The sequence below is a fragment of the Astatotilapia calliptera genome, chromosome 7 (assembly GCF_964374335.1).
Source record: "Astatotilapia calliptera chromosome 7, fAstCal68.1, whole genome shotgun sequence".
NCBI lineage: Eukaryota > Metazoa > Chordata > Actinopteri > Cichliformes > Cichlidae > Astatotilapia > Astatotilapia calliptera.
The window spans coordinates 44,497,587-44,522,513 of NC_137428.1; the positions used below are offsets into that span (position 1 = coordinate 44,497,587).

General features: G+C 42.8%; 2 protein-coding genes across 3 annotated transcripts in view; one reads left to right on the plus strand and one right to left on the minus strand.

Annotated features, from left to right (window-relative positions):
- LOC113026231 (metabotropic glutamate receptor 8-like) overlaps positions 1 to 24,927 on the minus strand; it is a 155,749-nt gene that overhangs the window by 78,903 nt on the left and 51,919 nt on the right. The gene's annotated exons all lie outside the window — the stretch shown is intronic.
- LOC113026233 (uncharacterized) lies at positions 5,855 to 10,139 on the plus strand. Its single transcript, XM_026174764.2, has 4 exons — positions 5,855 to 8,120; positions 8,429 to 8,596; positions 8,916 to 9,011; positions 9,486 to 10,139. The coding sequence occupies exons 1-4, from the start codon at positions 6,996 to 6,998 to the stop codon at positions 9,816 to 9,818; spliced, it is 1,722 nt and encodes a 573-aa protein (XP_026030549.2). The 5' UTR covers positions 5,855 to 6,995; the 3' UTR covers positions 9,819 to 10,139.

Genomic DNA, 24,927 nt, shown 5'->3' on the forward strand with positions numbered 1-24,927 from the left:
AAATTAAAGGAATTGAAATGTACATTGTGCCTTGGTTTAGTGTCTGGAAGAGTCCTGTCTCAGTCAATTATAGATGATGTGAGAGGGCGGGTGTGTGTGTTTAGGGCACAGATGGCTTGGGGATAGAAGCTCCTCTTGAGTCTCTCTGTCCTTGCCCGGAAGATGCGGAACCTTCTACCAGATTGCAGAAGTTGGAACAGTTTGTTGCCTGGATGGGACGGGTCCTTCAGTATCTGCGCTGCTCTAGTCCGGCATCTCCTGGTGTAGGTGTCCTGAAGCGGGGGGAGAGCAATCCTGCAGCAGCGTTCTGCTGTACGGATCACTCTCTGGAGAGCTTTTTGGTCCTTCACACAGCTGTTCCCGAACCACGATGTCATGTTCTGTGTGAGGATGCTCTCCACAGCGCCTGTATAGAAAATCCTGAGGATCTTTGGAGAGACCCTGAACTTCCTCAGTTGTCGTAGGTGATACAGGCGCTGCCTAGCCTTTTTGGTCTGGACCTGAATGTGGGCAGCCCATGTCAGGTCTGAGGAGATGTGGACACCAAGATACTTGAAGGACTGCACCCTCTCCACTGGAGCTCCATTGATGATAATGGGCTTGTAGTCTCTGTGCTGACCCCTTCTGAAGTCCACCACCAGCTCCTTAGTCTTGCTGACGTTCAGCTGGAGGTGGTTGTCCTGGCACCACGATGCCAGATTCTTCACTTCATCCATGTAGGCCGCCTCATCGTTGTTGGAGATGGCACCCAACACCACTGTGTCGTCAGCAAGCTTCACAATGGTGTTGGAGCCATGGGTGGCCACACAGTCTGAAGTGTAGAGGGAGTAGAGCAGTGGCGAGAGGACACATCCCTGAGGTGCTCCTGTGTTGATGGTGATGCTGTTGGAGAAGCACCTGCCCACCCTCACCACCTTCTGCCAGTGAGGAAGTCCAACACCCATGCACACAGACGGCTGTTAAGTCCCAGATCCCTCAGCTTTGTGAACAGTCTGCAGGGCACTATTGTGTTAAACGCTGAACTGTAATCAACAAACAGCATTCGCACATAGTTACCCTGTTTCTTGTCCACGTGGCTGAGAGTGGTGTGTAGGACGTGGGCGATGGCATCCTCTGTGGATCTGTTGGATCTGTAGGCGAACTGCAGCGGATCTGTGGTGTCTGGGATGGCGGAGGAGATGATGTTCTTCAGCAGCCTCTCAAACACCTTCATTACTACCGAGGTCAGTGCAACTGGCCGGTAATCGTTCAGGGATGAGGGTTTGCTGTTCTTGGGCACAGGGATGATGGTGGATCTTTTGAAGCATGTGGGGACCACAGACTTCGCCAGGGACTCGTTGAAGATGTAAGTGAACACACCTGCTAGCTGGTCAGCACAGCAGCGCAGCAGACGGCCGGTGATGCCGTCTGGCCCCGCCGCTTTCCTTGTGTTCACTCTCCTCAGTGCCACTCGGACGTCATGCTCCGCGATGCTGGTCACCGGTCTCTCGCTGATGACGTCACTGTCCTCGGTAGTCAGGCGGTAGATAGCATTAGCCGCCTGGCTAACCTCGAAACGGGCGTAGAACCGATTCAGCTCGTTGGTGAATGCAGAGTCGGCGTTGATCGGCGCAGTGTCCCTGGCTTTGTAGTCCGTAATGGTGTGTCGCCCTGGTGGAAGCGGGACTCCACACGTTCCCGGTACCTGCGTTTGGCATCTCTCACCGCGCGCTGCACGCCGTATGAGGCCGCTTTGTAGGCGCTCATATCGCCAGTGGCGAGACCCGCGTTGTAGGAGGCGGTCCTGGCGTTTACTGCAGTGCGGATCGATCTGTCCATCCACGGTTTCTGGTTTGGGAATGTGGTGACTCTCGCAGTGGGGATAATCTCCTCCGCTAGCATATTGACGAAGCATACTGCTACTTCCGTAAACTCGTTGATGTCGACTGCGCATGCTCTGAACATGTCCCAGTCTACGTCGTTGAGTGCGTCCTGTAGCGTAGCTTCTGATTGGGCAGTCCACCGTTTTACTTCCTTTGTGGTCACGTCTTCCCTCCGTATGCTTTGTTTATACTGGGGAATGAGGAAGATGGCGTTGTGGTCAGACTTCCCAAAAGCCGGGTGTGAGACAGCTTTGTAGCCCTGCTTGTATGGCGTGTAGCAGTGATCCAAAATCCGATCCCCTCTCGTTGGACACGAGACATGCTGGTAAAAGTTTGGCATGACTTGTCTGAGGTTCGCTTTGTTAAAGTCTCCTGCTACAATGAGGGCTGCGCCCGGGTCCTTGTTTTGAAGCGAGCTCAGCACATCATGTAATTCGGACAAAGCCATACCTGTGTCCGCTTGGGGTGGGATGTAGACCGCCGTGGCGATAACTGAGGTGAACTCACGGGGCAGATAGAAAGGGCGGCACTTAATGCTCAGGAACTCCAGATGTGGCGAGCAGCCGCTGGAGAGAGTAGAAATGCTCCTGGCATCACACCACTTTCTGTTTACCATGAAACACACTCCTCCACCTTTGGTTTTGTTCGACTCTGCCGTTCTGTCCGCGCGGAGCACAAAGAATGAATCCGACGGAGTTACGGCCTGGTCCGGCACTGTGGGGGTCAGCCATGTCTCCGTGAAGCACAGAATGTTGCAGTCCCTCATGTCACGTTGGAAGGTGACCCTTGCTCTTAGTTAGTAGATGATACTATTTTGGCATGCAATTGCTAACAATACTAAACTTTGCTCTAACAATGCTGCAGTACACCACCTCATAAAATATGAAATTATTAAAAAGGTGTGCTAATTTACTCATTCGTTATTTTTTATATTTAAGTGCCTGACCTAATAGTATTTGGGATATTGTGACAATCTTTCTGCCAAACAGAAGTGACATGAGAGAGATTCCCAATCACATGAAAACATTTTGCATTTTTAATCCTTTCAAAAATCTACACAATTCTTGCACAAAAGTCTTTTTCCTAGGTTTTGCAGTATAACTAATTTGCAACTTTTTAAAGTATCTATGTTTCATATTCATCTCACAACTGGTGGATTTAGACCTGCGTTATTCTCCCAGCTCAGAGCTAATGCTCTCATCTGCTAATGCTCTCATCAGTGATGAGAGCATTAGCAGCTTTACTTATATCAGCAGGTGGTGATAAAGGTGAACTAAATAGTGGAAGAAAAGATTCAAGGATAACTTCTTTGCTGGATTTACACTACTGTACACAAAACGATGTCATATATATTCTATAATTTGTTCCCTTTGATTAATAATTTTTCGTGGGTCCAAAGTGTCGTTGTTTATACATTCAGCCAAAGATTACTGGTTTGTTTCAAGCTGGAGATACAAACACTCTCAGGGGTCAGCAAGGACATCTAGCAAAAAAATTCTGCAAAAGATAAATATAAAGCTACCTGCTGCGGTGACCCTTCTAACGACTGAGCAGCCAAAAGTAGCTTTCATAAGCCCTAAAAAACGCAAGTTGGTTGATCCCTAATTAGTACGATATGAATACAATTTGTACGGGAGAAGCAAGACCACAAGCTGATCAGAATTTTAATCACAGTAATAAGAATAAACATTTTTCTTCCACTGAATGAAATATTCATATTCTAAGACTTTTAAATGTAAATGTACTGTTTCAGACACATCTTTCCAGAATTGAGCCTGACAGTTTTGGCATCTTCGAAATGCTGAAATTTCCACTAGTATTTCTGTGGCGTTTCTTTCAGTTTGAATGAACAACATAAGTTTGTAAAAATTGTCACATATTTGTTTTCATTGATTATTCTCCAAATTATAAAAATCCCTTTATTCCCCATCTTCCTTATTTGTCTGACACTTACACCAGATTAATTTTCTACTATTGTCAGTCTATTGATCTGACTGTAAGCTCTATCCAGTCCTACACTTTCTCATTGTGAACGCCAGCTGTTAAAGGTGGGCAGGCAAGCAGACAAACTTCAAGATCTCCACTGATGATGACCTCACTTTACGGCCTTACTTGATGTCATTGAAGAGGAGATTTGGAACCATCACAAAAAAATGTGGTAACTAATATCTCAGCCAGCCAATCAATTTTACCAACAAGGTAAACAAACAAAAACAAAAGGTTGATGCTGAGAAGTCCTCTTAACTTGAGGGCTTTAGCTATCAGTTACATTCTCTCAATGGCTCTATTGAAGATGCTTGTGTTTATCTCATCTCCACCCTGAGAGTATTTTGTAACATTTTCAACTTTAAGGATGGTCCTTCAGCTCAGCAACATATTTGTATTCAACACACCAGTTCAGTGGAGTGTGATGAGAAGCTGTTACATTATGGACATATATTCAGATATTTCAAGCATGTATGTAAATGTTTCTACTCAGACAGTAGAGAGAGGACACTGTCTGAACAAACAGTGTTTAAGTAAAACAGACAGCGAAATACACAATACACAAGAAACTGTTTGCATTTCATGACTGAATAGCTGTTCATATAAAAACTATGAGGAAAATTCACCCAGTCCGAAGACGATCATTTCAGTAGTATTGTCACAGATCTTTCCACCCATCCATTCTTTTTCCATGCTTTTCTGGGCCTGGGTCATGAGGGCAGCAGTCTAATCAGAGAAGCCCAGACCTCCCTATCCATCTCTTCTAGCTCTTCCAAGGAAACACCAAGGAGTTACCAGGCCAGCTGAGAGATATAATCTCTCCAGCGTGTCTGGATCTGCCCGAGGCCTCCTCAGGGCCTTCTCCCAGTTTGACATGTCTGGAAGACCTCACTCAGGAGGCGCCCAAGAAGCATACTTGTCAGATGCCCGAACCACCTCAACTGACTCCTTTCACTGTGGAGAAGTAGTGACTCTACTCAGAGCTGCTCCCAGATGGATGAACTCCTCACCCTATCTCTAAGGGAGAGAACAGACACCCTTCAAAGAAAGCTAATTTCTGCCACTTGTATCGGTGATCTCATTCTTTCGGTCACTACCCAGAGCTAGTGAGCATAGGTGAGGGTAGGGACGAAGATCGACCAGTAAATTGAGAGATTAACTTTTACATTAAGCTCCAATCCGTCTGTTGAGCTCCCGCTTCCCTCTACCCTAACTCTTGAGGAAGACCCTGAGATTCTTAAACTCCTTAACTACTTTCACCATTTGGCTATGCCTAGAAATTCTTACCATAAAAATTATGAACAGAATTGGTGACAAAGGGCAGCCATGGCAGAGTTCAACACCCACCGAGAACAAGTCCAACCTATTGCTGGCAATGCGCACCAAGCTCTTCCATTGGTTGTATAAAGACCGATTTGGTCCATCATTGATTTTTCAACAGGACATTGATCCCAAACAAACCTCCAGGCCGTGTAAGGGCTAACTGACCAAGAAAGAGAGTGATGGAGTGCTGCGCCAGATGGCCTGGCCTCCACAGTCACCTGACCTAAACCCAATCAAGATGGTTTGGGATGAGATGGACCGCAGAGTGAAGGCAAAAGGGCCAACAAGTCCTCAGCATCTCTGCGAACTCCTTCAAGTCTGTTGGTAAACCATTTTAGGTGACTACCTCATGAAGCTCATTGAGAGATACAAATACAGACCATTTACCATTTATCATCTTTTGACTGGTAGTCCATATTACTATTGTACGTATATGCATACAAGAAGAATTGTGTGTGCCATTATGGTAATTTTGGTTTGAAATCCAAGACACTTAGCTTATGGCGTTCCATGTATGTCCTATCTTGAACCCTGCTGTTATGTGTTGGATTGTCTTAGGGGCAACTGGGGTCTTGCCTGGTGTGGAGCTTGTACCTAGAGCTTGTTCCTGTGGTGCCATGATTAGTTTGTTAAAGTGAATTCTTAAATGTTGTCATTTTTATGCTTACCACCTCTACACTGTAAACCCCAACAGTCCACCTGACTTATAAAGTTTGTGGATACAACAATTAAAATGCGTCACAAAGTTGAAACAACTTAAAACTTTTCTGTTCTCTTAACGATTCAAACAGTTCTAATTGTACATGGCTTAGAAGTTAAGAGTAAATACTGCTTTTTTAATTATGATTTTTGAGTAAATGTTTTTTTTTTCGAGCTCCGCATTTGTACGTCATGACGTCATGACGTTTTCTCTCTAACCTGAACGACGTTGACAGAAAATTCTGTTCAATATGGCTGCCCTTCTCGAGCGACCGGAGAGCACATTTGGAGAAACTTGTAAGTAAAACGGAACCTTCGTTATGTTTATTTTTTCCGTAAAAAAGCAAGTATATTAATATGTTGCAGCCATTAACTTGTTTTTGAATGCGCCGTTGTGTTAAACAGCACAGACCCAGGTAGTGAATTGTTGTTCGCTGTTGTTCGCGCTCTTTTTCAAAGCGATGATATCGTCAGTTTTACAGTTTTAACCGATTAAAACACAGTTTTAATAAGAATTGCACATAAAGAAAGTGTCTTAGTGATATTTTAACGACCCATTGCCAACGCAAGAAAGTTGGCGTTTTTACAACAGCAGCCTCATTGTTCGGCCGGGTTTTTTTCTTCTTCTCATTAGCATCATTCAAAAGTGACTTAGCTAGCAGTGGCAACTTCTATCTTAAGCAGCAGCCTGTAAAAGAAGTAGTTTGTAAGTAGAAGTTCTGTGTAATATTACAAGTATCTCACTGATGTATTATGTACTATTGCATAACAATGTGTCTTTGCAAAGATTTATCCCGCAGTTTGGCTTGGTTTTTTAAAATAACTGCAGTGTAAATTCATATGTATTCTGTGCTTTTTTTTTTTCTTTTTTTTTTTTCCCAACTTAACAGAATTTATACATGGTGAGACAATGTTGATTATATGGTAAAAACTTAAAACTAAAAGAGGGTTACTGTTTACCATGACTAAATGGAATGATGGCCTGTGACTTTGTAACATCTGAAATTCTTACCTATGTTTTGGACTGTTGGATGATCGGCCATAGAATTCAAGACTGCACTCAAAGTAAACAGCAGTAATTGTAAGGGTTTTTTTTACCATGCTAAGTGTTTATTTTGTCATGAAATGTACAGTGTACTTTTGAAATTTTTGAAAGCTGTAATGATGGCTGAGTATATAATTATCACTGACCATAATAAGGTTAATGGTATGATGTACAGTGTTTTTATATATGAGACGATTCATTTTTTAAAAATCATCTCCATTCCTTGTTTTATTCATAGGATGATGGCAGTATCCCAAAAGTTCCTGCTGAGAGTTCACCTCACCACAGATGTTGTTGTGAAGGTTTCTCTAACTAAGCGGCCTGAGTCGGTAGAAGTACTAATCACCATACTCCGTGAGAAGCTCAACCCAAGGCTGGACTTTGAGTTTACCTTACAATACGAAGACCCCGACTTTAATGGGCAACTTACCTGCCTACTGGATATTCAAGAGTTGCCGGAGAAGGGCACACTAAAAGTACTGAGATCTGAAAGTGATGTCAGTTCTTGTGCAAGTTCTGATACAGACATCCTTCCTCATGTGCCTTTAGCTCAGCGTCTGAAGTGTTGGCCTGACACTTTCCCAGTACCTACCTTTTCTTACGAAGTTGAACATCTCCTTGAGGAGGGAAATAGAGCCTTTGAGATGTTTGGAAAACATCTGAAGTTGACTCGAGCCCAAAAGCACAACATCTTGGAGACCATGGCTTCAGTGATGCACACCTTCAAAGCCTATCCGAGTGATGGAGATGTCGGTTTGGCAGCAGAAGCTCTTGTTACCACTCATCCATGTCTTAAAGAGCCTGGAAGTAGGAATGGAAGTTATGGTTGGAAGACCAGTTTAAAATTCAAGATGGGAAATTATCGCACCAAGCTAGCCAGATCTGGATGTGTGGAGGTGTCTGTCAACGCTGGCAGGAGGAGTGTTAACAACCCTGAAGGAGAGCATCCCCACTCAAACATAAAAAGAGCCAGAAGAGCTGAGGTGAACTACCTCCCAAACTTTCCAAGAGGAGAAGATCAGGTCAGTTTGGAGGATATGAGAGTCCAGATAAAAAATGAGGTTGAGAAGACTGAGCCCAACAAAGTAATGATTGAAAAACTGATGCAGACTACCTTCGCACTTCGTCGCCATGAAATTGTTCAAGACAACCCAATGGTAAAGAACTTCTTAGAGAAATGGCCTGCTCTGCGATTTGACTCTCAGGTCTGTGCTTTGATTTTTTTCTTCTTCTTCAGTTTAACATGAAACAATGCAAGTTCAGCAGATCTCTTCAGATTCAGATAATAAATAAATAACACATAAATAAATAATAGATAACAAACAAAAATATATTTCAGCTTTGTGATACATTTGTGCTTGTGGTTCGGGTCCAATTTAAAGAAAAAAAAATTCATAGGACATCTATAAAGCAAGGTTAGACAGAAGTTGGGCAATTCCTCTTTAATGATAAGATGTAAATTTGGTCAGTAATTTGGCTTCATGTTGGATGTTTTTGTCCTGTTTTATTTTAGATTTGTGCGGAGTTCCACCGAGTCACAAACATTAACCTGCGGAACCAGTTCTACGCTGAACTTGACAGACACACACCACGACTTATGGCTCTATACAGACAGAAGGCTGCACAGACTGGCAAGATATCAGAGGCTCTGCGAACCATCCTGAATCATTATGATCTTCAGGTGAATATTGATAATGATAAAATTAACACAAATTAAAAGTTTCACTGATAAAAACTCAATTTTTCCTTGCTTTGAACATCTGTGTTTTATACAGATTACAGCTCTGATCTGGTATGTTACTTTAAAATACTGTGTAGGATTTTTGTCAAATGAGTAAGATACAGACTCTTTGTCATAAGAGACAGAAAGGTTGTCTTAAAAGAAATGTCTCCAAAATTATGTAGAGTCACATGTCATGCAGTTTCATAAACATGTATTCTCCCCAAAGAATGACACCTGAAAACTTTGTGTTCAATGAACTTTTCTTTTCCCTTTTTAGGAGGCGCCTGATATCAACGTGAAACGCACTGCAGTGCTTCGTGCCCTTCCTGTATACCTGCGGGAGGAGGACCCAGAATTCTTTAAGACATGTAATGTAAGTGTATTTTTGCATCACTTAAATTCTGCCAGTGAGATAAAACACCATGGATTTTCTTAAATACAATTTAATACCCTAGCAGCTACCAAATTGTACAAGCAAAATACCCTCTCTTTAGAAAACCCTCACACACACACACAGGGTCAGGAGCAGGGCACAGGCGTATCACAGCACTTCGGCTACGCTGCAGGTGGCCCCAAAAACAAGGCTGAAGTCAAGATTTAGTTTCTTTTTGAGATAAAGTCATAAAATAAAAAATGACTTCTTTTTTTTTTTTTTAGAAAAATAACAAACATACTAATTATGTAATGCAAGAAGCTAACGCGTTAATGTACATTTTTCAAAAAAGTAGAGTACCCTAACCCGTTACAAAGTAACCCACTACACTGCTGAATTTTTTGCTAGATTACAGGTCTTGCTTGTCACATTCTCTCAAACCAACCTTACTTATTGATACTGTGTCTATTCCAGGCGGACACATTGGATGAGTCGACCCTCATTGACACTCCAGTTGCCCTTCTCACAGTGGTTACCGACGGCGCTTCCCAGACCAGTCCAGTCCATTTTACTTCCTCAAGCATGGCCATTGTGGTGGAAGGCGACTTGGTGATGCGTGATATTCCCAGATTTGCAGATGCATTTGCCTTATTGTTTGGCTTGATCTATGCTCTGCATTTAGACTACCCCAGGAAGCACGTTCACACATTTACCTTTGTCCAAAAAATCTTCATGGGGCTTGTTGACGGCAAACCTCTGAAACCCTGCCTACATGCTCTTAAAAATGATTTGTTGCTGAAAGAGTAGTTCTGGAAGGAATATAAGGCAATGTTTGTTAGGACATGCACTCTGTTACTGAGCACTTTGTTTTAAGCACTTTATTTAAAGCACTTTAAGTTTACTACGGACTTTGGGTGGATTTAACTCCATCAGTTTACCTAATTTTGCTCTGGTTATTTGGAAGATGATCATCTTTATTTGTACCCATTTTATAAAATTGTTTTTCATTTCTTTTTCAAACAAAAGTGATTAGTATTTGACTTTTTATTTTGAATTTATGTATTTTGAGAAAGATGCAATTAGGACTGATGTTGTCCTTTGTGATTTTATAAAAAGATACATGTTCTACATTGGCACCATAAAGTGAGCATTATAAATTCAATGTCCATGTTAGTGGTTTTATAAAAACACTAAGTGATGTTTTTACATTTCCATAAAAAATGTTAAATAAACAAAATGTAAAGTAAATGAATTTCTCTAATTTTTTTTACTAGTCTACACTCAAACATTTAATAATAAATATCTTTTAATTAATAATCATATAATTTGCGTTTAGTTTGTAATATAATTGCATTGTGTTGGATCAAAATAGTAAACTACAAAAAACACAAAAATATTAAAATTAAAGTATATAGTTTTTAAGTAAAGCTCAATTAATAAAATAAAAATATAATTTAAAATGTTTAAGTTAACAATAAATACAAATTTTGAGTACCCCATACTTAGAAAAGATGAGTTTGTGTACTTAAAACTTTTGAGGTAATCAGTTTCCACAAATGTTTTAAGTTCAGTCAACTGATTCGGGTTTACAGTGTACATTGTTTCAAATTCTGTGATCAAGGCATTCCTTTGTCCGCCTCTCGAGGTTCTGGGGGGAGGCTGTAGTGTTTTATCACAAGCACATCCCTTGTGAAGGTTTGTTTGATGTTTGGTAAGCTTCCTGCCCTTTTTATGGTTTCACTGTGTTGTGTATGGTGAACCAATACAGGAATTGAGCCATATATTGGGTGTGGGGGAGATTACCTTTTTATGACCAAGGATGTTGTTAGAAACAGTTGTGATCAGGAGGTTACACAAACGCACCCCCATGACACACACACACACACACACACACACACACACACACACACACACACACACACACACACACACACAGGTATGAATGTGAAGGTAAATGTGAAGGTAAATCAGCATTATTGTGTGCAATAACATGTAGAACAGTCAAGAATACCAGCTGCTTTATCGTAGAGCTATGTGATAGACAAGATTATTGTCTATTTTATTCAGATTTTGCAATTTTGCATCAAATTCATTTTAAAAGTTGTTGAGAGTTTGTTTAAACTGTTTTGAACTTGAAGTGCTTCCTTGTTAAGAAGTTGCTGAGCTATTGCTATTGAGCTAATGTGGGCTGTTATTGATAGCTTTGATCACACACGATCATAAACTGACTGACTGAAATGAAGACATTTAAATTAGCACTGAATGTGAGTGGTTATTCGCCCTGAAGTGTATTTGACAAGTAGCTAGGCTACTTATTTTAGAAATGAGATGAAATGATTCTGGATCAGATTTTAGTGTTGATTGGGAGACTCAATAAAAAATGACCAAATACTAGAAACTCTCTTTCACATCTTCTAAATGCACACACTTGAGAGTATCTTTAATAATTCAGCAATGGAAGGAAAAACATAGGCTCAACAACTAACACTGATGATGCAAAATTAGGGTGTGTCATTCATCGCGGTACGCAAGTAATCTGATTGCATTACTTTTTGAAATGTTTGAGTCCTGAGGTGTAAATATTCATTCATGATAATCACTGGTAGACCTAGCAGCAGCACCAGTATTTAGCTGTAATGGTAGTCTGCATGATCTTTATTACATATGCAGAATCATAGCCTGTAATGATCCTTTTAATAGCAAGACTCATCGTGAAGGACTTTTTCTGCACAGTTCACATTTATCAAAAGAAGAAGGATTTAAAAATTGCCCACTGCTGTCATGCTTATAGGAGCTGAAGCAGTATTATGTTATCATTAAAATAGAGTGATGATCGAACACGAAAGAGTGAGGTTTCACACAGTGGGAATGATGGATGGTTTCCAAGAAAAACAGTGAGAGAATGACAAGCTTAATGATTGCTTCACAGAGTCATATATTAAAGGTGGATACTAATGGATACTAACATAGGAGCTAATGAATCGCAACAATAAAGATAAATGTTGTAAACATTCTGGCTTATGTCAGAATGAACTGATAGAAAAGTGAACATCTCATTTAGGCTGTGCCATAATCACATCTGTTTGCTGTGAATGGAAACCTTGAACAGTGCTGCAAACAGTTAAACTGTTTTGATGTTTTACCTCAGCACTGACAGCTAATCCTTTCATCTGGTTTTATGTTCTGTTCTGGTTTTTCAATTAGATCTTGGAAAGTTGGCACATCTATCTGACAAAGAAACAAAAAGTCAGAGGCCTTCTTTGTCCTCATCTGTCAATAGTCTATGTTCTGATGAACTGTCTTACAGTCTAAGAAGTTCTGTGTTCCTAGAACTTTAATTCAACACATTGATGTGAATGCTGCTTTTTCCTACATGCTGACTCTCTAGTCATTACACTCTGCAGGATAAATGCTTTGTCTCTCTCAACCCCTGACTTCCATGCTTCCTTCAGAATACACTCTAGTGATGTTCAGAACTTTAGAGCAAAAAAATTTTCATCTTAACAAAAATGACTAGACTGGAACAATCTCCTTTGGAGAGATGAGATGAAAATGGAGATTTTTGGACATGATGCCATGTTTGGTGAAAACCAAACACATATCAAACACCTCATACCACGTATTAAACATATTGGAGGAGGGGTGATGATTTCGGCATGTTTTGCAACCCCAAGACCCGCACACCTTGCATTGAGTCACTGAGTCAGCCATTAACACCTCTGCATATCAGACTATTCTAGGGTCAAATGTGAGGCAATTTGTCCAACAGCTAAAGCTTGTCTGTTATTGTGTCATACAACAATACTAAAGCAGAGCAGTACATCTACAACAGTAGGGCTAAAAACAGAAAATGAAAAGAACCAAGGTGTCCCAGTGGGCAAGTAAACATTTAACACTCGGATAGTTAGTTTAAACATGATCACACCGAAGTTTGTCACATGGAATGTATGTGGAGTTGGTTCCAGGGAAAAGAGATTTAAAATGACTAATTGGTTAAATGACGTACAGACATACAGTGGGGCAAAAAAGTATTTAGTCAGCCACCGATTGTGCAAGTTCCCCCACTCAAAATGATGACAGAGGTCAGTAATTTGCACCAGAGGTACACTTCAACTGTGAGAGACAGAATGTGAAAAAAAAAATCCATGAATCCACATGGTAGGATTTGTAAAGAATTTATTCGTAAATTAGGGTGGAAAATAAGTATTTGGTCAATAACAAAAATACAACTCAATACTTTGTAACATAACCTTTGTTGGCAATAACAGAGATCAAACGTTTACTATAGGTCTTTACCAGGTTTGCACACACAGTATCTGGTATTTTGGCCCATTCCTCCATGCAGATCTTCTCGAGAGCAGTGATGTTTTGGGGCTGTCGCCGAGCAACACGGACTTTCAACTCCCGCCACAGATTTTCTATGGGGTTGAGGTCTGGAGACTGGCTAGGCCACTCCAGGACTTTCAAATGCTTCTTACGGAGCCACTCCTTTGTTGCCCGGGCGGTGTGTTTTGGGTCATTGTCATGTTGGAAGACCCAGCCTCGTTTCATCTTCAAAGTTCTCACTGATGGAAGGAGGTTTTGGCTCAAAATCTCACGATACATGGCCCCATTCATTCTGTCCTTAACACGGATCAGTCGTCCTGTCCCCTTGGCAGAAAAACAGCCCCATAGCATGATGTTTCCACCCCCATGCTTCACAGTAGGTATGGTGTTCTTGGGATGCAACTCAGTATTCTCCTTCCTCCAAACACGACGAGTTGAGTTTATACCAAAAAGTTCTACTTTGGTTTCATCTGACCACATGACATTCTCCCAATCCTCTGCTGTATCATCCATGTGCTCTCTGGCAAACTTCAGACGGGCCTGGACATGCACTGGCTTCAGCAGCGGAACACGTCTGGCACTGCGGGATTTGATTCCCTGCCGTTGTAGTGTGTTACTGATGGTGACTTTTGTTACTTTGGTCCCAGCTCTCTGCAGGTCATTCACCAGGTCCCCCCGTGTGGTTCTGGGATCTGGGAAGCCCCAAACGCAATTTCATTGTTCTTGACAATGACAATAAATAAATAAATACTAAATACTTTGCTCACCGTTCTCATGATCATTTTGACCCCACGGGATGAGATCTTGCGTGGAGCCCCAGATCGAGGGAGATTATCAGTGGTCTTGTATGTCTTCCATTTTCTGGTGATTGCTCCCACAGTTGATTTTTTCACACCAAGCTGCTTGCCTATTGTAGATTCACTCTTCCCAGTCTGGTGCAGGTCTACAATACTTTTCCTGGTGTCCTTCGAAAGCTCTTTGGTCTTGGCCATGGCGGAGTTTGGAGTCTGACTGTTTGAGGCTGTGGACAGGTGTCTTTTATACAGATGATGAGTTCGAACAGGTGCCATTCATACAGGTGACGAGTGGGGGACAGAAAAGCTTCTTACAGAAGACGTTACAGGTCTGTGAGAGCCAGAGATTTTCCTTGTTTGAGGTGACCAAATACTTATTTTCCACCCTGATTTACGAATAAATTCTTTTACAAATCCTACCATGTGAATTCATGGATTTTTTTTTCACATTCTGTCTCTCACAGTTGAAGTGTACCTCTGGTGCAAATTACTGACCTCTGTCATCATTTTGAGTGGGGGAACTTGCACAATCGGTGGCTGACTAAATACTTTTTTGCCCCACTGTATAATCTTTCTACAGGAAACTCATATGCCCAAAACATCTGCACACACACTTACTTCTCTCACACGCACTCATCCTGCTACAACTCAAAACAAAAAAGCATCGCCATATTAATCCAGAAATTGACAGGCTCAGTACAGCAGTAAGCCAAAGGAACTGGGAGTCTACAGTGCCCGCTAGCCCATTGTGGGCGGTGAGAGCGGGACCTTGAGGAGAGGGAGCAGCTGAGATTGTTTGGGTCGCCTAGAGCTCTGCCTTGTCTCATACGTAGCTACTCTGTCTTGTTCTTTTTCATCTATATTGTTGGGTGAGGTGCTGGTGCTGGGGCTCTGAGTGGACCAGCCGGACTACCCTTTGCAGTGGGGATGATGGGTGCTGGGCTTTGGTGCAGCGTTGCCCTGGGTTGCGGATGACACGGTTCCCAGTTCCACTTTTCCTCACCCTACAGTGGGATGTAGGAAATATGGGTGCTTACTAAACAAGCTTTGCTGGGACTCTGCTTCTGGGGGTGGTCCTCTATCTCCCATTCTTGATCATCTCTAGCCTTTTTCTCCCTCCACATCCTCCGACAACACATCACTCACACATGGAGGGTCTTGGGGGGAACATGAGGTACATAGGCCACAGTTGCTAGGGCCATTCATATGGCTTTGCTGGAGGTGCTGTGTGAGTAACGTATTCTGAATACTTTGGATTACTTAATATATTATCATGCTGGGGGTCTGGGTTCTGGGGGTATTGTCTCTCACCCTCATTTTTCAAGTATGTTTCATGATAAATGCTAATACACAGACTCTCTCTTTCACACACACGCACACAAACACACACAGCTAAACTGTATATTTGTTTGTGCACTTCCCTCTGTTTTGTCTTTGTGGTGCTTTGTATTGTTTGAGTATTGTTTGAGTGTGGTTTGTTACAGATGCAGCAGTTGGAGACCCAGCATGTCTGTTTGCCTCATCCTTAACACCCCCCTCCCTCCCCCTTTCTCTCTTTATGTCTGTCCCTTTTCTTTATCTATTCTTTTGCTTTCTTCTCCTATCTTTTGCCAATCTGGCCTTCATGCCATGCCTACTCCAGCACAATATACACATAGCTAATAAAATGAATAATAAAATAAAATAAATAAATAAATAAAACAAACACATTAACAAGATGAGCCTATAGTTGCACTCGGTGCTCCTCTTTGGAAAGCAAATGTGTTTGTCAGAACAAAGCTTTCAGACCATGATTATGCTTGCTACAACTGCCGGAGAGGAGGAGTTTAAAACAAAACAAAAAAACCCCACCAACCCTCAATGAATTAAAACAAATCTGTAAAGAATTGGGCAAAAAATTTAGAGAAGAAGGGTTCCCTTCTCTTTTTCCAAATTGCTTTTAAATCATATTTCAGTTGATTAATAAAATAAGATATAGCTTAGGCGTGCAGAGTTTTCCCAGGATTCCATCCATCTATTCCAGCTGTCAATGCTGCGTGCTATGGCGGAACCTGTGTCTGTGTGGTTAGACCTGGGTCTGTGGGTCGCTGAGCCTTAGTCCCTGGTTTTTAAGGGTGGGGGATTGCCCTCCTTGGCTTGTTGCCCACTGGTGGTCGCCTTCCCCCTGCCTTGGAACTTAGGTTCTTAGGGGCTCTGGAGTACTTGACTGGGGGTTTTGGCATGGGTGCTGGCCTGCTTCCTTGAGGGTTGTGGTCCAGGGTGGCTTGGGCGTCTTTGTTGTATGATGGAGATGCCAGGTGTCAGGTGGTTCTGGGGCCTGGGGGTATTGTCTCTCACCCTTGTTTTTCAAGTATGTTTCATGATAAATGCTAATACACAGACTCTCTCGGTGTAGTAGGCCTTCACTTCGGGCTCCTGTCCCGACACCCCCGTCCAGTCTGGACGTTGCGCCGCCTCCAGCCAGGCCCCCACCTGAACCAACGTCGCGTCGGCCTCCTGCTCCCGCTTCAGCTGCTGCATGGTCAATGGGAGCCATCCCCCTCCGCTGACCGCGGCCTGAGCAGTAGCCACCCCCAGCGCCTCCTGGGCCCGCTCCTCCTGTCGCAGACAGTAGCGGCACTCGACGGCCATGCAGGGCCGTCTGGAGAGGGCATCAGCGTTGCCATGCTGTCGACCTGCCCGATGCTGGATCTCAAAGTCGTAGCCTTGAAGGACCTCCAACCAGCGGGCCACCTGACCTTCTGGGTGTTTGAAGTTCAGGAGCCAAGAGATGCATGGTCAGTGCGCAGGAGAAACCGGCAGCTGTGCAGGTATGGCCGGAAGTGCCACACCGCTAGCACTACGGCCAGCAGCTCCCGGCGAGTCACGCAGTAGTTCCTCTCGGCTCGTCCCAGAGCACGACTGAAGTACACCACCACCCGTTCTCCAGCCTCGTCCTGCTGGGAAAGGACCGCCCCGACTCCTACATTGCTAGCATCAGTGTCCACAATGAAAGGTTGCCGGGCATCGGGGTAGGCCAGGACTGGGGCTCTGGTGAGGGCCTCCTTCAGCTGTGCAAAAGCCGCAGCACAGGCATCCCCCCAGCCAAACAGCTGTCACTTGTCAGTCAGGCGGTGGAGGGGGCTGGCCATCGTCGCGAACCCCTTGATGAACCGACGGTAGTAGGAGGCTAGGCCCAGGAAGCTCCGCAGTTCTTTGACATTCGAGGGAGTCGGCCAGTCCCGGACCGCAGCCACCTTTGCGGGGTCGGTGGCGATACCTTGAGTGCTGATCACATGGCCCAAGAATGTGGTCTCTCTCGCCAACAGCCGGCACTTCGCAGGGTTGAGCCGCAGCCCAGCTCGTCGGATGGCACTGAAGACCTCGCTCAGGTGAGACAGTGCACTGTCGAAGTCACCACCGTGCACCAACAGGTCATCCAGGTACACAACACAGCGGCTACGAGGGATGTTCACGAGCACCCTCTCCATCAGCCTCTCAAACGTCGCTGGCGCATTGCAGAGCCCATATGGCATGACCCTGAACTGCCACAGCCCCTGTCCAATGGTGAATGAAGTCTTAGGCCTTGCTTCGGGGGCTAGCTCCACCTGTCAGTAACCGCTGCGTAGGTCGAGGGAGCTGAACCAGCTGGAGCCAGTAACGTAATAAAGGGCCTCGTCGATCCGCGGAAGCGGGTATGAGTCCTTCTTGGTGACTGCATTGAGACGGCGAAAGTCCACGCAGAACCTCGGGCTGCCATCCTTCTTCCCCACCAGAACCACGGGTGCGGCCCATGGGCTATTGGACGGCTCGATCACCCCAGCCGCAGCCATCTCACGGATCTTCTCTTCCGCTACCTGCCATTTTGAGAGGGGCAGCCGGTGTGGGCGCAGACGGATGGGTTGAGCAGAGCCGGTGTCGATGGTGTGCTAGACCAGACTCGTCTGCCTGCAGTCTTTGTCACTGGCGGCAAAGATGTCCACATTCTCGTCCAGGAGGCACCTCAACCGCTGGCGCTGGTCGACATTGAGGCCTACGCTGCTGCGCTGCCAAAGGTCATCAACAGCCTCGATGGTCTCGGTCGATGGAGGTTTGTCGGGCTGAGAGGCTGAGAGGCTGAGGCGAGTGGTGATGACCTGGAGCCACCGGCATCCGAAATCTGCTGAGCAGCAGCTGCCCGACGCCTGTCTCGTCTGGTCCCCTCCGCTCCCTGCTTTTGGCCGCGCTGGAGGGCAAAAGTCTTTGCGCCAAGAGTGATAGCCAGCTTTGCGGTGTCAACGCAGGCCCCCCAGAGGGTCAGCAGATCAAGGCCGATGATGCACTGGTCCTGAATGTTAGCAAGCCAGAAGTCGTGCACCAGCTCCAGATCCTTCACTCGGATCCGCAACGGTTTCTTCCCCCGCATGTCAGTTCTCTCTTGAGGTGCCCGACTCGGCCCACCACCGTGCATCGTCCTTGGAGGGGGGCAGGAAACTGGAGCAGTGGTCCCCTCGCTACACCGCTCCCTCCCCGTTTCCCTGAGGCTGCGTAGTTCTGGTCTTCGGGGCAGGTGCTGGGCAGTCACGCGCCACGTGGCCAGGCTCATCTTACCGGTAGCAGCGGTTGGTCGGTTGACGAGGACGCCTCTGGGGCACCGAGGGTTGCAGCTGGCATATCTCCGCGACCTCCCCCTCCCCGTCGCAGTATGCGGCTCTGATTTGGGAGTAGTTTGGGGGGGGGGGCACCTGCTGGTCAGGTCGCGAGGTGAGCACCAGCTCGGTCCTTTCAGCCTCAAGGAGCGCCTCACGGAGAGTTTGAGGCATGGCCAGGCGGACGTGTTGGCATAGTCGCTCTGGAAAAAGTCCTCGCAGAAAAGCATGCAAGCTAAGCTCCTCACGGGCTGCTGCTGGGAACTCCGGGTAGCCACGACGAGCATACAGCAACACATCCGCTGTAAAGGCGCCCAGGCTCTCCCCCGGCCGACGGCTCCGGTTGGTCAGCTGCTCCCTGCTTTGATCAGTGGAGTGCCGCTGCCCGAATCGCCTCTCGAGTGCCATGGTGAGGGCCTGGAGCTCATGCTGCTCTGCCGGGGCTAGGTCAAGGAGTACCTGCAGTGCATCTCCTTCCAATGCTAATGCTCGGTGTGTGGCAGCCTCTTCGTCGCTTATGTTTCATGTGTTACACCCCGGCCTAGGCAACCGGCGTGCAACACAGAAAAAATAAAAATAAGGGAAAAAAAACAAAACAAAAAAAACTACTACGGGTCTCCACAAAAAAAAATCCCAAAACAAAAGTATCGACAACTATTTACATCAAAGCAAAATAAGACATTTATTTACATCAAAACACCAAACTATTTACAACCGGGGGGAAGATCTCGACCATGACAAACTGAAACACAGGGCTTAAATACATAGAGGGAGCAATCAGGGAATGGACAACAGGAGGGAAACACAGCTGGGGCAAATCAGAACTGACGAGACAAGGAAGCGTAAACTGAACACACTGAGATAAGACAGACTTTCAAAGTAAAGCAGGAAACACAACCGTCACGCCTAAAACAAAACACTGACAACACCGAATCGTAACACATGGAACAGTCGATGGCTATAGTTACTGTATTTTTCGTACCTCAGGTGTTGCACATACAACAGAGCATCAATTGCTATGCAACTATTCCATATCCATATCCATTCTCTTTGGACTCCTGTATCATGTTGGCTTTGATGCTGGCAGTGAGAATATCCATATTGCATGGTTTATTCTCCTAGGACCTGGCGTCCACATATGTGGACATCACATGTTGGGTTATTTAGACCAAAATACTAAATTTTGCTCGACAAGGGCCTGATATCCACTTACGAGGACATTATACTGCTACTGTTCTATCAAAATTTTAAATGACTATCCTCATATGGCTCTTATTTTTCTTAAAAGCAAAAATAAGGTAAGAAAAATGTTGCTCTCGGATACATCCACCAGAGTATGAATTGATTGATTGATTGATTGAATCTTTATTTTGAACATGTTGAAAAAGTATAAAAAAAATAGAATTAAAAGAGACAAATGAACAAAGCAAACAAAAGGAAAATGAGCAACCACAACTCCAAATAACGTCCATGTTCAAAAAGGAGCAGGAAGAAACATAAGCTTATTTAATCCCACCCCTTTTCCACTAGTATCAATAGACTACAGAAATACCTCCTTGCAATTACATTATATGTTATGTGTAATTTTTTTTTTTTATATATACACATATATGTTTCTATCTAGCCATACATACGTATATACACACATACGCACATATACACATTTTCAATAACCCCATTAACACCTCAAGGATACACAACCTACAATTATATATATATATATATATATATATATATATATATATATATATATATATATATATATATATATATATTAGGGGTGCAACGATATTCGTATCGATATTGAACCCTTCGATACAGTGCTTTCGGTTCGGTACGCATATGTATCGAACAATACAACATTTGTAATTTATTTTATCAACTTTCCTTCTGACGATGCTGTCTGTGTGGAGCGCTCAGTGAATCTGCGTTCGACTACTCCGCCTAGGCTGCACTGTCGAGCGCAGATCCACTGAGCGCTCCACACAGACAGCATAGTCAGAAGGAAGAGCGCAGGGCACCTCCCCCACCCTCATTCAGATCTGGCGTTTGGAATTATTTTGGTTTTCATGTGACGTATGACCCTGAAGGTAAGCGAGTCATGGACTAAAGTAAAACAGTATGTTGGATGTGCCATGCAATGCTCAATTACATGGGTGGGAACTAGTGTGTTAGCGCAGTTAGCTCGTTAACGTGTTGGCCGTCTAGCCCCATGCACGGGGCGATCGGCGGTAGCTCGTTAACGGAGATTTGCCGTGTTGTGGTGTTAAGGTCATTTCAACGAGATTAACCTGAAAGCACTAGTGGGAACACAACGAATATGACTGCACATTTACGCCGACATCATCCTAGTGCAAAGACAAAAACAACAAGCATGCTACTAACTTTAGCCGAGTCATTTAGACAGCTGTTAGCACATGATTCTCCTTATGCTGCTGAGAATATAGCCCAGAAGAAGCGGATAGTATAGCTTTTATTTTGGAAAGAGACATTTCTCTGTAATAAACTCTCTTTTCCAAAGATGCATGATTCCTCAATCAGATACAGGGCTTGCAATATCGCTAGCCCGACGTCCCGGAGCTAGCGATTTTTTCAGTCGGGCTACCAAAATCTATCTCTTCCCTGCCCGTTGGGCTATTGTAGGAAGGAGAAATATATGTCAATGCTTTTGCATTCTTTCAGAAATGTAGCTGGGTAATTATGTCATTGGCATTGGTGAGCCACTGTCAATATGTGACATATTGAAATCGCGTTTGAATTTGCGCTTGTTTTTTTGCTTTCACTTTGCAATCGTGCGAACTGTGTATAGAGAGCGACAGCACTGATCAGTGAGTGATGATAATTTGCGCACCAATTCCTCTGACATCGTCTTATTAATCGTTAGCTTACTATGCAAACATGACAAGTGAAATCTCCCGCAGCTTAAACATGTGAGAGGTTGATCGCGCAGAGAATCGCTGAGCTTATGTGAGTGCGCGTGTAAAAGCAGCAGTATATATATTTTAGTTCTGCTGAGCCAAATAAGACAGGTCAGGGTGAAGAAGTGACAGCCAAAGAAAAGCTTACCACAAAACGGAGAAGTTATGACAAATCAGACTATAAGGCAAAAAGAAAGTGCAGCTTTATGGTTTCATGGACAAAATAATTTCTGTGGCTGCAATATGACGAGCTAAATAACCAGGGCTGCACATAAGTGGTCCGCAGGTGCGCATTCGCTGTCAAAATAAAAAACACGCACAAGGGTTAGGGTTAAATTTAAAAACTGTACTTTTGAGTTAAAATATATATTTATAATTTTAATAAATGACAAATTAAAAAGGCATGAACATTTTTTTTGTATCGAAAAAATATCGAACCGTGACACCAAAGGATCGAACCGAACCGTGAATTTTGTGTATCGTTGCACCCCTAATATATATATACCCATACCAACAAACCCGTGCATGCGCACACACATGAAAATATTAGACAAGAACACCCTATCAAATCTCTACCTTTTCCCTGTACCCTGTAAAAACCATATCCTTAAACCGCTTTTTAAACTGCGCCATGCTTGGACATTGCTTCATATCTTTACTTAGTCTGTTCCACAGCTTCACTCCACACACAGAGATGCAAAAACTTTTTAATGTTGTACGGATACGAGGATGTTTTAAATTTAATTCCCCCCTCAAATTGTATCCCCGTTCCCTTTTAGAAAACATTTTTAGAATATTGTCAGGAAGCAGGTTATTTATTGCTTTATATATAATTTGTGCTGTGAGAAAATGAACCAGATCTGTGAATTTTAGAATTTTTGATTTTAAGAATAGTGGATTTGTATGATCTCTGTAACCAGTTTTATGGATTATCCTTATGGCCCTTTTTTGTAATATAAAGATTGATGATAGCGAACATTTGTAAGTATTGCCCCAAACCTCTGCACAGTAATTCAAATACGGTGCAATCAGGGAACAATAGAGAATGTGGAGTGATTTGTGGTCCAGAATGTGTTTTACTTTACTCAAGATTGAGACACTTCTTGAAATTTTGTTATGTATATGATTTATATGAGACTTCCAGTTTAATTTATCATCTATAATCACACCAAGAAACTTATGTTCAAGTACTCTTTCAATTTCCACACCATCTACATGAATCTGCACTTGTGCATTTCTAAGGGAATTCCCAAATAAGATAATTTTAGTTTTACTTAGATTTAGCGATAGTTTGTTCCTGTTAAACCATTTTTTAATTTTGCACATTTCTGAAGTAATTGTATCCAGCAGCTCCTTTAGATTCCCCCCAGAACAAAAAAATATTTGTGTCATCTGCAAATAATACTAATTTTAATATATCAGATGCCTTACAAATATCATTTATATAAATAATAAATAATTTTGGACCCAGTACAGAGCCTTGTGGAACACCACAAGCAATGTCCAAGCATGATGAGGAATGGACACCCAGCTTCACAAATTGTTTCCGGTCACTTAAATAATTTTTCACCCATTGCAGTACAACCCCCCTAATGCCATACCGTTCCAGTTTATTAATTAATATGTCATGATTGATTGTGTCGAATGCTTTCTTGAGATCCAGAAATACTCCAGCTGCATACTGTTTCTGATCTATAGCATTCGTAATCTCCTCAATTGATTCGATTAATGCCAGAGATGTTGATCTTTTTGATCTGAATCCATATTGACTGTCAGAGAGTAATTTATATTTATCTAAGAATTTGTCTAATCGTTTATTAAACAGGTTTTCTAGGATTTTGGAGAATTGTGGTAGTAAAGAAACAGGCCTGTAATTTGTGAAGTGGCGTCTATCCCCGGTTTTATACAGCGGCACAACTTTAGCTATTTTCATTTTGTTTGGCACTTTTCCCGTCTGAAATGATAAGTTGCAAATATATGTTAGAGGTCTTACAATTCCTTCAATGACCTTCTTGACGATTTTCATGTCAATATCATTACAATCAGTAGATGTTTTATATTTACACATGTGTACAATGTCAATTATTTCTTTTTCCTCCACTGATGTGAGGAACATTGAGTTAGGGTTCCTATCAATCAGGTTTTCACTACATTCTACTGATGGCAGTGACTCAGGAATTTGTTCTGCCAGTTTTGGTCCAATATTTACAAAATAATGATTAAAGCTGTTGACCTTATCAGCAGTGTTTTCCATAATATTGCCATTATCGATAAAGTATTGTGGATAACTTTGTTGTCCAGAATTATTTTTAATGATACCGTTTAAAACATCCCATATTCCTTTCATATTATGTTTATTGTTGTTCAATATTTTACTATAATACTCCTTTCTACATACACGTATAATATTGGTCAACTTATTTTTGTATTTTTTATATTTATTTTCAGCATCTTTTGTTCTTTGTTTTAGGTATTCCCTATAGAGTGTATTTTTCTTTTTACATGCATTTTGTAAACCCTTAGTGAGCCATGGTCTATCTGAATATTTGTGCTTTCTGTTGTATTTTATTGTTGGACAGTTTTTATCGTACAACTCCATGAATATTCTTAAAAATATGCCATATGCAATATCAATATCAGCTTCTTTGTACACATTGTCCCAGTCCTGATTTAATAGATCGTTCTTAAATGCAGTCATAGTTTCTTCTGTCCTTACACGTCTGTATCTCAGTTGTTCTTCATGCTGATTTTTCTTATAATTAGTGTCATAAACTGCAAAAACTGGTAGGTGATCACTGATGTCATTAATTAATATTCCGCTCACAATGTTGTTTTCCATATTGTTAGTGAAAATATTGTCAAGTAAGGTGGCACAATGTGGTGTAATTCTGCTAGGCCTGGTTATTTTAGGATGTAAACTCAAACTGTACATAGTGTTTAGGAATTCGTCGGTCATTTTATGCTTTTTTGGATTCAACAGGTCAATATTAAAATCACCACAGATAAACATAACTTTTTGATTTGTTTTAGAGGATATTTCCTCTATGAAGTCATTAAATACTTGAATACTAGAGCCAGGTGTTCTATATATACAGCTAATTATTACATTTTTTTCTTTTTCCTTATAAATTTCAATTGTTATACATTCTAGTAAATTATCAATTACAGTTGTCATACTTTCTACCACCTTGTAGTTTAGGTTTTTATCCACATACACAGCTACTCCCCCTCCACTCTTGTTCCTTCTATTTACAAAATTCACTTCATATCC

Excerpts from the sequence above, each read along its gene's own strand:
- LOC113026233 (XM_026174764.2), top strand. The coding sequence starts at position 6,996 with ATGTACAGTGTACTTTTGAAATTTTTGAAAGCTGTAATGATGGCTGAG. Across the intron at positions 8,121-8,428 it reads CTCTGCGATTTGACTCTCAG|ATTTGTGCGGAGTTCCACCG; the intron begins GTCTGTGCTTTG and ends GTTTTATTTTAG. Across the intron at positions 9,012-9,485 it reads AATTCTTTAAGACATGTAAT|GCGGACACATTGGATGAGTC; the intron begins GTAAGTGTATTT and ends TGTCTATTCCAG.